Below are 12,743 nucleotides of genomic sequence, written 5' to 3'. Positions count from 1 at the left end.
TGAACTTACCCTTGCTGTTTCCAAGAAGTAGTAGTGCAATGACAAGAATCTACCACCCCCAGCTGGCTCTGCTGACTGCAGTGGAGGAGAGGTGTTTTTTTTTTTTCCTTGTCTTGTGCAAAGTTGCTGCATACAGGGGTAATGGGCAGCTGCCCTTCTGCCCGATTTCTCTTGTTACCAGCTGCTTCAGCACTCATAGATTACAGTATATACCTGTACTGCCTGTCTCAAGACAGGAGTGAGGGAGTGAAAACTAATTGAAACAACTTAATTTACCACTAATTAAAGGCAGGTGCATGTTTCGGGGGGGGGGGGGGGAATAGTCTATAGAGAAAACTACACTTTCCCTGTTCCATGGATGCTCTCACTTCAACTGAGCAGCTGCATCTTCCCCCCTGGGGTGCAGCTGCAGAAGAGCAGAGTCAGCCTTCAGCTGAGAGTAGGCAGCAGAAAGCCTGTTCTCACCTCTGCTGCTGCTAGCGGTGCCCTTGTTGTGTGACCTCGCTGCTTTGAGCAATGTTCTCTGTTTGGGACCATAAGACAGCTTTGCAATAACTCCTAATGCCTTTCTGGAGATGCTTACATGTACAGCTGGGGGTGTCCTGTGAGAGAAAGTGGTACTGCAGCTGAGGGGTATTTTTAAGTCAGTCCTTTGGGGAGAAACCCCCCCATTCTCACTCCCAGCTGCAATGTTCCTGGCTCTTAATTGCTTTGGTCCTCACCACGATGGTCTGAAAGCTCACTCCTTCCCTGGCTTTTCAGCCTCTCTGGCTTGCTAGTATCTGCCAACTGGAAAATTAAAGTGTTAAAGGAATTAACTTAATTTGCAGGGAAATGCTCCCATATTAGTACAAGACTGGGGTGAGATATCAAAATATCTCCACCTAAAACAAAAAAAATCTTCACACCTTTCACATTTTCAGATCCACAGTCATTGCAGACAGGAATTAATAGCAGATGTGCAGTAAGCACCCAGCATTACTATTTCACTTGAAGACCTGCTTTGTTCCTCCTGTGGCAGGCAGCAAGTGCTTGTGAGGAACCACATCAGTGCTGGGAACGTTCCTTCAGCTGCTGTTTCTTCTTCCCTTGAAAATTTAAGTATTTAAAGCACAGATGTAATTCTCCACCAACCTACAACTTTCTTCCAAAAATGGGCACCCACCTACCCCGTACGCCTTTCACTACAGGGGCAGCAGGGTGTGATTCAGCTGGAAACATCCCCGATTCCTGACAGCTCTTCCACAGGCCTGGTGGCTAGCCTGGGGAAAAGCACTTCACCTCGTCAGTGAGTGATACAACTGCCCGCAGCTGCAAAATGCTGCCAGACATCCCTGGAGATGCTTCCATATCGAGTGGCTTCCTTGCTCGTCCGCAGTTTCCTCTTCTCTGAATTCCCTACAACAAACTCATGCCTATTGGGTCCCCTCACATAATAAACCAACTTTCCCAGTTGCAGTAAAAACATGTTTACAAGCACTGTCACATACTTTCCAAGTCTAAAACCAGTACAATTCACATGATTTCAGTCATTTCTTCAACCTTTTCCATTCTTTTGCCCAAGAGCTCCCACATAGCCCTGGAACACAGGCCTGAGTCATCATTTCCTTGAGTACTCCAGGACAGGACCTACTCAGCTGTTTCACAATGGCACAGCCAGCTAAGTAAAGTAGACAACAACTGTTAATCCAGCCCTTCGTGTGTATGAAACACTCCTGAGGGCCCACGGTCCTTCACGGAACAAGGACAGAGAAACTCAGAAATGTTAAAAGCATTCAGGGAAGACAAAAACACAAGAAAAACTCTGGTTCTCTAGAACCAGTTCTCTACATAGCATCACCAAGCTGTAAACCTACCTGTGCTCCATACGCACTCTGAAGCACAGGCTTTGAAGACCACCAAAGAGCCGATGTGGGCTCTCGGTGCCAGAAGGAGGAAAGAGGGGCTGTTGGGTAGCTGAGACTGACTTCGCATAAACCAGCCTGAATCATTCAACACAAAACACACAGATACACCCGTGTATTTTGAAGCTTCTTGTAACACGCTCCTCGCAGCTCAGTGCCAGAATGGTAGCACTGCCCATGGCCAAAACCTGCGAGTCAACCTAGGCCTGGAAAGTCCTTGGTGGAACTTGAAGCTCGCTTATATCACGTTCAGCTCAATGAGCAGAGCTTGGGTGGGAGACTCCCCCCAGTCAGACTCCTCATTTTGGCACTGCCAGAGTTCACAAAAGCACATAGGTCAGCAGCACCAGACCCAAAGGGTTGCTCAGAGCTGACGGACAGGTGTACAGAAGGGCAGCCCCATATACAAGCGGGCATTGATGTACCAGCAGCACACAGCCCAGCTCAGCACCGTGTGCTCCCTGGGGCACAGGAGGAACAGGAAGGGACAAGAAACAGATTTACAGTTAGGCTGTGGAAAAACTATGCTTTGCTCGCAGCAAAAGCAGCAACCACTCGGCAGGCTTGGAATTTCCTATTAACGACTTGCCTTGGCTTAAGCTGAAGCCTCCCCAGTTCACGTGCTGTATTAAAGTTATTAGAGAAGTCCCACATGTCTTTAAAACAGCATCAGGAGTGGGAGCACAGGGAGGGAGGAGGGAAGTGGGCATTCCGGACAGCCCTGTGGAAGCTCTACATGCTGTGTTTACAAACCCCGTGTACTTTTTGTTTGTCTTTTGGATGTGTTTTATTCTTTCCCAGCTCCCTTTTCATCTTACAGTAGTGCCAGCCAAACTGATGAGTGTTTATGCGTTTGAATTCCTGAAGCACAGCCAGTACCTTGAACTCCAGAGAATGAGACTGAAATAACGTGAAGGGTCAGGGAAGTTCAGAGACACAGAGGTGCTGTTTTCCTAGCTGGGGACACCACACTGTTCCCAGGCCACACTGAGCTAGCTGCTCTGGGGACACAAGAACAAAGACTGCTCTCTTACATCCTCCTGTTTATGCTGTTTTTTGCCTCCCTCATCTCACTTTTAATGGGGCACATACCCATGAATCTTCGATTAAAACCCCTTGGAGATCGGCTTGGCCCAAGGCTGACAGCGGAAGAGAGACCTGATAGCTGCTGGTAGTTGAAGCCCATCACCAAGAATATCAGGGAAGGGGAAGGTTTTATCCCAACTCTCACGCTCCGCTGGCTCACAGGGTAGGAACGAGCCCCAGAGCGCTGCTTTGTCCACGAACAAAAAGCAGCTATTGCAGCACACAGAGATCTGTAACCGCTTCACCCACGGGAAGAAAAGTCAGAGGATGACTTTAGGAGAGGTTTCATTTGCTGGTTTGCAAGACTGACTTTCAGAGACATGACTAATGCTCGCCTGGGCACATGCTGGGTACATGCAGGTCAGCTCTGCCATGCAGTTTGGGTAGCGTGCAGAGCATCCACAGATGGCCTCTAGCTTATCAGAGGCCCCATGCCTTCTGCACAAAGCTGTTGCTCGTACATGACACGAGGTGCTTGCTGACTCTGCCTCGAGCTGGAGCTATGGACCTACTGACATTGACAGCATAGACGACATTGAAATCATTTCACAAACTCATATCCAGCCCGCTTACAGCAATTATAACCTCGTCCACAAACAGCCTCAGGGGCAACCACAACCAGCTTGCTGATATTAAACTCTGTCTACACAAAGCATATGTGACATTTGAAAACATTCGGAAAACAAACCGAAAAAGCAGCCGTTTCTCCTCTCCTTGTCTAGACGGTACACCCGCGCTTCCAAACTCCAAGTCACCAACACAGCATGTGATGCCCAGAGCGGCGAGGAGAGGCAGGGGCTGCTGGCGATGTGCTTACGTTACCTCTGCTCACCCTGCGGGTACCACGCCGGGACGCTGCTGCTGGGTGCACTTTCACATTTCAGCAGGACAGCCAGGGCTGGAAGCGACCTCCCAAGACCGCGGCTGGCACGCTGTGACTGCTGGTGGTACTCGGGGTGGGAGATACTGTTACAGGCAGGGGGGGTCAGCAGCTTCGTCCTCAGGATGCTTCTACTGACATCATGAGATGAAATCTTTTTGTTTTATTTTTTTTTCTTCAGTGAGGTACCCATTCCTTTAAAGACAATTGACCCCAAAGTGTATTTCAAACAGCTGGCAGGTTTTTAGATCATATATACATTCATTCTTTTGGTCTGCTTTATAAGAGTGTGTTCTTCTCCTTGGCATTCTTCTTTGCCAATACACAATCCCATTTTTAGAGAAGGAAAAGAACTGGAATGCTCAGCTCCCAATGACAGACACTGCTTTTTATCTTCCCTCTGACATCGAATATTAGAGACTCTATTACTGGACCTGTTAGGCAGGAGCCAGATGAAATCATGTCTCCTGTTGCTAAACAGCACAGTAAATTCTGGCAGCATTGGCATCTCTAAACTACATATATATCACACCTATTCCTGGAAATGCATCCTATAATTTGAGGACCCATGAGTTCTGGACAGAGGATAGAAACTAACTATGGGACCAGCCTCATTTAGAATCAATACCCACGATTTTTTTTCCAGAGGATCCTTGCCTCATTTCATTTGATCGGAGGATGCTAAAATTAGCAGCAACTCGGTTGCTCTTTCTCCTGTATGGTCCTGCATTTATTTATGCAGAACTTGCTCCAAATGTGAGGAAACTGCTCCCCATTTTCACTTTTCTCTGGGAAATCACTGCATGCAAACTTTAGGCCATCTTCACACCACCTTTGTGAAGAGGTGTTATTTCTATTTTACAGATGGAGAATTGAGACGTAAGAACCTAATTTCAGAAGTGTACATTGACTGCACAATGTGAAACATTGAGGGATGATGTTTTTCCAGAATACTTGGAACTGTACATTAGGTATTCAGATAAAATCCTGTGGGAAAAAGATAATGTGCTCACATCATCAGCACTCAATTATGATGCAAACATACAAAAGTCATCTGAAATTTTCATGGATCCCTTTATGTTTGCCATTGTCCAATTAGAATCCATGCTTCTGGAAGTTTACTAACTCACTGTTAGGTACATTAAGTTTTAAAGAATACTAAGTTTGTGTAATATTTATTTGCCATCTAAAAATTAACTTTGGCAGGGAAACATACATATTTTATACATGTATATATATACATTTAATGTTTGTTTGTCTTATACACATCACTCAAATTTGCTGCAGTCCCTCAAGCTTTTTTAGCTAATGGCTTAGGCTCGCAGTTGCTGGCAGTTCCAAACTTCTCACGTGTTTATTCCTGTAACATCTCAGACACAGGCTCTGTTTTAAATTAAGAATTTAAACCTCATTACTTCTCTCATTTGCTATCAATTATATCACTGCAAAGAAGAGCTGGACTCTCTAATCTGTCTGCGAATACTCTACCAGGCCAACACTCGCTTTTAGCATTTAGTTATTTGATTCCAGACAGACACAAAGAAACATAGTTAGACAGCAAACTGCCCTGTAACCAAATTACATTCATTACGCAATACATACCTCCGATTGCATATGGCAAGAGCAAGTTATCAAAGCCAGGGAAGCAAATCTCCTTCGGCAGAGCTCATGATGACATGTTTCAAAAACACACAAATCACTTGGGGTTTTAACAGACCACAGAAATCATCGTGATTTCCAGTCCCAAATCAACACTGTGTTTACAAACCTATTGCGCTTCCCAGATTCAGCATTACATCAGTAGGTTTTCAGCTAGTCAATAGGAATTGAGCTGAGTGACAAGTAACTAAAATACTAGACAGCAATTATTTTTTCCACGTTAACCGAACTAAATATATCACATTAAACTCTGACTAAGAGTAGATACAGTAACCTCTTCCAAACGCTGAAGAGAATGATGTAAGACTGCAATCACCTAGACAAACAGGTATCATGGAGCTGAATTACTGCTTCAAAAGCGCTTAAAAAATAGAGGTTTAAGTTGTAGCCTTATTCATCTTTAGATCTAGTTCAAGTGTTACGTCATGTAAAGTGATATGTCAAAGCAATATTGTAATGCTATGGATATAAATGAGATTAAATCAAAGAAAAACATGGGTTAAAAGTTAAAAGAGAAGTCTGTAGGAATGCAGAAGCTGCCTACACAAACAGCCACTCAAACTCTACGGAAGGAGCAGGAGGAGGCAGAAGGACCAAGACACAGAAGGTCTCTCACATCAGCACCGATCAGACGCACGGAGTGACCAAAAATAGGGGATTTGGACACAAGCTTTCTGGATTCTCACACAGTCCAGGTTGTCCAGCTACCAGAGGCTGAACAGCTCTTCTGTTTCCTCTGCTCGCCAAGGAAAACCACGGAGCTCTGTCACGGGCAATGAAGTGGCACGCAGGGGTGTGTCGAGGCACGTGCCATCTCATTGACTCGCCGGCAGCACGCAGCTAATGGCAGGCAGTCACGTGGCGACGGCTTTATGCGGTTTACAGAAAAAATAATAGAAAGCAACACTGAGCCAACTAAGTGCAAAAATTGCTGACTCTTCCCTGGATTAAAAACAAACAAAAACTCTCCAAAAACACAAACAAAACAACAGAAAACAAAACAACGACAAAACAAAGAACCAAGAACCTTGTATAGGCTGAGTGAAGCACAGGAAAGCACTGCAATTTGAGACTGGCCATGGGGAGGATAACGCTACCAAAGGTGACTTCTTCAAAGAGGTCAGATCTTTGAGCCCATGCAGCCACACTTCTGTGAGGAAGTGGGGTGGCTTTTAGGGCTCCTCTGATGAGAACTTAGGCTTGTTTACCGAGAAAAGTTACTTGAATTAAAGGAAGATGGAAATGTTCCCATTCAACTCCTAACACGAATGCTCTTTCTGCAAAGTGCTTCCCCAGACGGGGAGTTATCCAGGGACATAACTATAGAACAAGCACAATATAATTTCTGGTCCCCACTGGCAATAAAATTCTGAAATTCACTCACTAGCTTGAATACAAATGAGAATTTCTAGGTTTGAATTCTACTACAACATCAGGAGAAAACAGCACAAGAAACCTGGGTGTCAGACATGTCACAGTGCAAAGAGGACTCCTGCCTGTGATTCATCCCTTCCTAGAGGAAAGCCCACGTCAGGTCTGTGTGACAGCCCAAAGCAGCAGGAAATTTCCAAATGGGTTCTTCTAATCTCAGAGCAGCAATTACAGGCTATTTTATTCTTGTTTTTGAAAAAGTTGGTGAAGGTTTATTCAGTGTCACAATGCTCGCAAACTACATGCGCAGCTTTCTCTTAATTCACAGTTCCCGCAACAATGCGATGCAAGGCTATGAGGGTCATTTGTTTAAAAATTAACACCTTTAAACAGAAACATTTCTCCTGTCAACCAAAAGCATTGAAGACAACATGTGGATCTTGAGAAAAGTTAGGTAAGGCTAAGGAGCAAGAAGGAAAAAACAGGTTCATGCAAACAAATGTCACAGAGCTGACAAGGGATACCGTACCCCCTGGATGCTCAGAAGCTCACATCACACCTCGCTACTGTTGTGTCACAGTACTGAGGATTTAACACAACCAGTGACACTGCAGAAGAAGGAAGAGACAGCCCGTGGGAAATTCAAGAAAACGTGAAAAGTGGTGTTTAAATCTTTTCCTCCCATACCTCATTCTATCAATGATGCTCATCAGCTAAGGAAGGAAGGAAGGAAGATGTCATTTCATACCTGAGTACTGAAACACTTCCTCATGCCTGGGATGCAAACTAATACCCTCATACGCCACTAGAAGAACATTATGTAAATAGTTTGGTACAAAATGCCTGGAAGACCCATTAGCTTTGCAGTAAATTCACTTTCCTGAGGGAAGAGGCAGGAGCTAAGAGGAGGGCATAGCTGGAGGAAACCCGACTCATCTTATCACGCATTTCTCCATTTCAGAAGGCATTTGGTGCAGGCTTCTCAGAATACTAATCCGAATGCTACAAGAAAGGCTTGTTTTTGCAGAATAGACCTGGTGGTTGGATCTGACAGCTGAGCCATATGTATCACCCCAATAAAGATGCTCTTAGGAGGAATGATGAATTGCCCCTTCCCCTCTCATTCACCACTACACACTTGGTACATGCTGCAAATAAAAACAAACAAAAAACAACCAACCTTCACAATTCAGCTAGTGCTTATGCCTAGGAGTGTAAGATGAAATTGCCTTTATTTTAGTACAAATATATCCCAGTTATACTTAACATCCAAGCAGCATCTCTCCTTGGGTAGGGAGCTACAACGTGTTTTCCAGCCACTCGAGCTGGAAATTTCCGAAGGGCAGCATGGAGTGCACAGCCATCTCTTCTTGAGCAGTAAGGGGAGAACAATGAAGGAGCCTTATAGGCATGTCAAGTTGTAACATGTTTCAGACTGAACAGTCAACAACAAAAAAAAAAAAAGGCAGAAGAGAGAGGAGGAGGAGTCTGTAAATACACCTGGGAGCAGAAGCAGACCAGCTCGCCCTACAGACCGTAGATCAGGACTGGCAGAGCAGTGGTCATAGAGCAGCATTTCCCAAAGTATGTTGATCCACATCCTGCCCCTAAAGTGATTTTATCGGTCATGCTCTTCCTCCTCCCAGCTGCAACTCAGCTGCGCCTCAGCTACAAGCAAAGTAAGTTTCCTATTCCTTTGGCACAGATCTTTTCCCACTGAGCTCTGTGTGCCTCCCCCCCACACCCTGGGAAATGCTGCTAAAGGAAATACTTCAGGAAAATGGGAGTAAAGCAAAATATAGCCCTAGGCAGACAGAAGGCATTCAATGAGCAAAACACGACAGCAAAGAGCAGGGACACTGCGGTGGGGAAAGCACGCAACAGAAAAGAAGGCACAGAAATAACGCCATGTTTGGTCAGTGCAGTATTAATACCCTGAAGTTAAGAATTAAAACAGTTCTCGTTGAAAACCCTCCTACAGTAGTCTGCTTTGACTCTTTGCTGAATAGGAAGACATCATCGGTGGCTGACATGAGGACAGCATACTCGACCCATGACAGAAAGAGAAAATGGGTTGTAGTAATAACCGGAGAACTGCATTTAACAGTTTTGCAGTAATCTGTGAGTGAAGATACCAATGCTATAATGAAATAGCAAGAGGAATACACATTCCCAACATCCCCCCAAACATGCTGACATCTATTTCACCATTCCAGCTTCGATTGCAAACTCCATTACTTCGATATTCTGTTTCTGCCAGTAGCAAATACTTCAGTCCCTCAGAGGAAAGGGACATTTTCTCTGCCATTAATCCGTAAGACAAGTGCACAACGCACAGCCTGAGTGAAAAGATTCACAGACTGAAACTTCAAAAAACAAAGTTTCAGTGTGCATGTCCATTTTACTCATTTAAATAGAAGTATTCCCCATAGCGCTGATCACAAAACATCCCCCCCTCCTTAACATATTTCCCAGTCTTTGTCTTTCTAGCACTACTTAATTCCCCAAATCAAGAAATTGAGTAGAACAGCCTTTACATGAACACTTCCTAATTCCTTGAGTAATATCTCAGAATCTCAGTTCTTCTATGATGCGTAATAAAAAGAACGCATCTGTTTAAACTTTTTACAGATATTAAACTGGATATGATCTAGCAGCTCATTTATTTTATTGCTACGTTAGGTCTCCCTAAATTTGTCAGCCTGATGCATGTTTCACATGCAGCTAGGCTACTGCTACTTTTCCCACAATTTGTGATATCATTCTGTGCTTCTTTTGAAGATTAAATAAGTTTTTCAAATGCTACTATCATTTTTTACAATACCAATAATTTAATCTTCCAAAAGCATACGTGCAACAGAATATTACTATTTTTTTCCAATCTTTTCAAGTTACAAATGTATTTTTTCTCAACTTTGGATTACAACAAATTGACACAATCGTCTAGCAGTTTGAAAATCAAGACAGTAACACAAAAAAACAACACAAAAAAATTACCCTTTAAAATATAACCTGAAAAAGGGAGGAAAAAAAATGGAAAATCTGTAGAGAATGATGTCCCAGAGCAATCAACTGTTGAATTGAACCGTTGCGATTCAGATACCATTATGCAATTATTCTATTTTCTTGTGATCTGCTGCATACCTGCTCCAAAGTAAATTACCAGATAATTACCAGATAATCAGTGAATACAAACATGTGATAACTTGTACAGTTGTAATTGAAAAAGGTTACAGAATGATACTCAGAAGAGCGTAAATACCCGAGAGCATTACACTGAGCAGCACGTCCCTAGATTTGTTTGCAGATGTGCAACCTCCACGCTGTTCCCTAATCCTGTCACATAGCTAGCTATATGCATAAAAACCACAAAGACACTGATTTACATAAAATTATCTCACTCCATTTTATTTAAGATTTTCTTCTCCAGTTAGTAAAAGAAAGATGTGTCTCTCTTTATACATATGTACAAGTTCAGTTATAAAAATAGACAGCACATTCAAAGAGAAAAAAAGGCTTGGCATTTGTCTGATTCCCTCTAAATATCATATATACATGTGAATACGAGGGGAAGGGGGAAGTCTTCATGAGTTAATTAAACACCATCTCCCCCTCAATTATCCCCTGCAAATCTGTTTAAAAATCAATCTAACTAAGCTCAGTTTTGCTATTTTCAGGTGTGCAAATTAGAGGCAGAGCCAACAGGAAGCACTTGCTCCACACTGTAGGACGCCAGGCAAAGGATTTGGGGTTGGAAAAAAAATTATAATAATAAAAAAGTCATCTTTTGCTGTCACAGCCCAGACCTGCAACTCATAACTTGCTTCTCTCGAGGGATTGAAAGTGCCCCAGAACAGCCTTTTAATTCAGTGCGTCAGACAGAAGACCTGTCCCACACCTAATCTCAGTGCAATGCAGACAACGCTTACAGCAAAGCAAGGGGCTACAAAGGGGGTTTGTGCATTGAGAAAGGGAAAGGAGCAATCGGAGATGAGAACACAGACGGGCACTGGCAGCACTGCCTTCTATCAGCCTTACGGGAGACGGCTACTGGTACCCACAGGGAGCTCCACCAAGCTAGTACACGGGATGATCACAGAGATGAAGGGAAAAACACACTGGAAGAATGGTCAATGGATGGCTGGGATATGAGACAATTTTTTTTTTCCCAGGATTTGGCTGGAGATGGGAATGGCACAGTTCTCTCAGTGCTGTTTCTCACTGCTCCCCTCGCAGCACTGCTAGCTGCAGAACCACGCTCTGCTATGGCACACTGAGAGGAACAGCAGCAAACTCTTCCTCGGCCCTGCAGCTTTCCCTGCTCTTGAGATTTGCACAAGTAGAGCCTGATTGTGTTTCTAAGCCTTTAAGATTTCAGCACGTATCAAAAATGAGAAAAATTATTCTTAACACAGCAAGAGCTTATGCTGGCAAGAACTCTGAAACACAAATCAAGCCACTGGCTTGGAGCCTCTTCCATTGCAGGAAGCAGAGGCAGTGCTGCTACCCTCACTAGGCCTGCCAGAGCTCCTGTCACTCTGTGGCTCTGAACCTGTTCTAAACAAATGGTGCTGAAAAGAATCCACTCCCTGGAAACCACCTGAGATACCTTCCTTTGCATTTCAAACTCTCAAAAAACAAAACAAAACAAAAACAACCAAACAAAAACCCCAGAGGCCCACACTAGAAGAATCCAAGAATCTTTTGATCACACATCATCCTCAGCTTAGCCCCCAGCTACCCCTGCATCTACACTGACCAGCTCCCAGTACAGAAATGTCTTCTGACTCTACAGGACAGCCCTGGCATTCAGATACTGGTTTCACAGGATATAACTAAAGCTGGGTTCCATTTCAAGCTACACTCGTGTGACTTGAAGCACACACAGCTCTGGGATATTGCATGGAGTACCTGGATGGTTTCTTGGGAAATCTTTGTCAGATGAGTCAATAAAACACCATCCGACCACCTCAGTTACCCCAGACACCCCTTCCATCCTTCTTGCAGTGTCTGCAAAGATAATTTTTGGGATACACATAACCAAAGTGCTCACATAAACCACCCGTTCCCATTGTGCTTTGATTTTCTTTTCACACAGGTGCTTGACAGCAACAAGGCATTCATTTGCATGCCTTCACCTTGCAGGGTGGTCTACTCTGAAAGCCAACACAGTTCAGACAAGCTTTGGGGGTTCAAAATTACTACCGACCACCTGAGGTGTGGGCACCTTTGCTTTGCTTCCGAATTGGAGTTTCTGATATGAGACTGCTGGTCAGGTTTAAGCTTTTGGGGGTGCCACAAACACTGTTTCCTTTGCTCAAAGGGGAGCTCAAGGGAGAAGAGGCGCTTGAAGGTCCAAAATCTGCAAGTCCAGAAGGCCGAATAATTGCTGTTTGTAGAGGGCTGCTTGCAGACATGCCTAGCAATGGAAAAGAGAATCAAATTCCACGTGAGCATACCACTCTACTTGTAGCACTAAGGTAACAAAAAAATTTTAATGGCTACAATATACTAACACTTAGTCCCAAGACAACACTGTGTTCATGATTTATGAGATTTTAATGAAGAGGGATGGCCTAAACATACAAATCATCTTGCACTTATACCCTGGGCCGACTATATGTGCTGTAAAGCTGAAGCTCCATCACCACTGGTTTAGAACATTTTAAACCTGATGCTGTAACTTCACCATATCAGCAATATGGGAAAGACACAGCCAAACCCATGGGATAAACAACACTATCTAATCTGTCTGGGCACCAAAATGAAGAACAAGAGAGAAGTATTTGGTATGAGATAATTTAAAGGGCAGGTGAAAATTCTGCAAGATTAGCCTCTCAAGG

General features: G+C 43.9%; 1 protein-coding gene across 1 annotated transcript in view; it reads right to left on the bottom strand.

Annotated features, from left to right (window-relative positions):
- Window positions 1-310: 310 nt before the first annotated feature.
- The window catches only part of INO80 (INO80 complex ATPase subunit), a 78,105-nt gene continuing 65,672 nt past the window's right edge, over window positions 311-12,743 (bottom strand). The window contains exon 36 of the mRNA XM_066997821.1: window positions 311-12,319. Within this exon, the coding sequence (XP_066853922.1) occupies window positions 12,102-12,319 (218 nt within the window). The 3' untranslated portion in view covers window positions 311-12,101. The remainder of the gene's footprint in view (window positions 12,320-12,743) is intronic.

The sequence above is a fragment of the Anser cygnoides genome, chromosome 5 (assembly GCF_040182565.1).
Source record: "Anser cygnoides isolate HZ-2024a breed goose chromosome 5, Taihu_goose_T2T_genome, whole genome shotgun sequence".
In the NCBI taxonomy this organism is placed as follows: Eukaryota; Metazoa; Chordata; class Aves; order Anseriformes; family Anatidae; genus Anser; species Anser cygnoides.
Note: the sequence above shows the minus strand (reverse complement) of the source record. Positions and strands in the feature narration are given on the sequence as shown.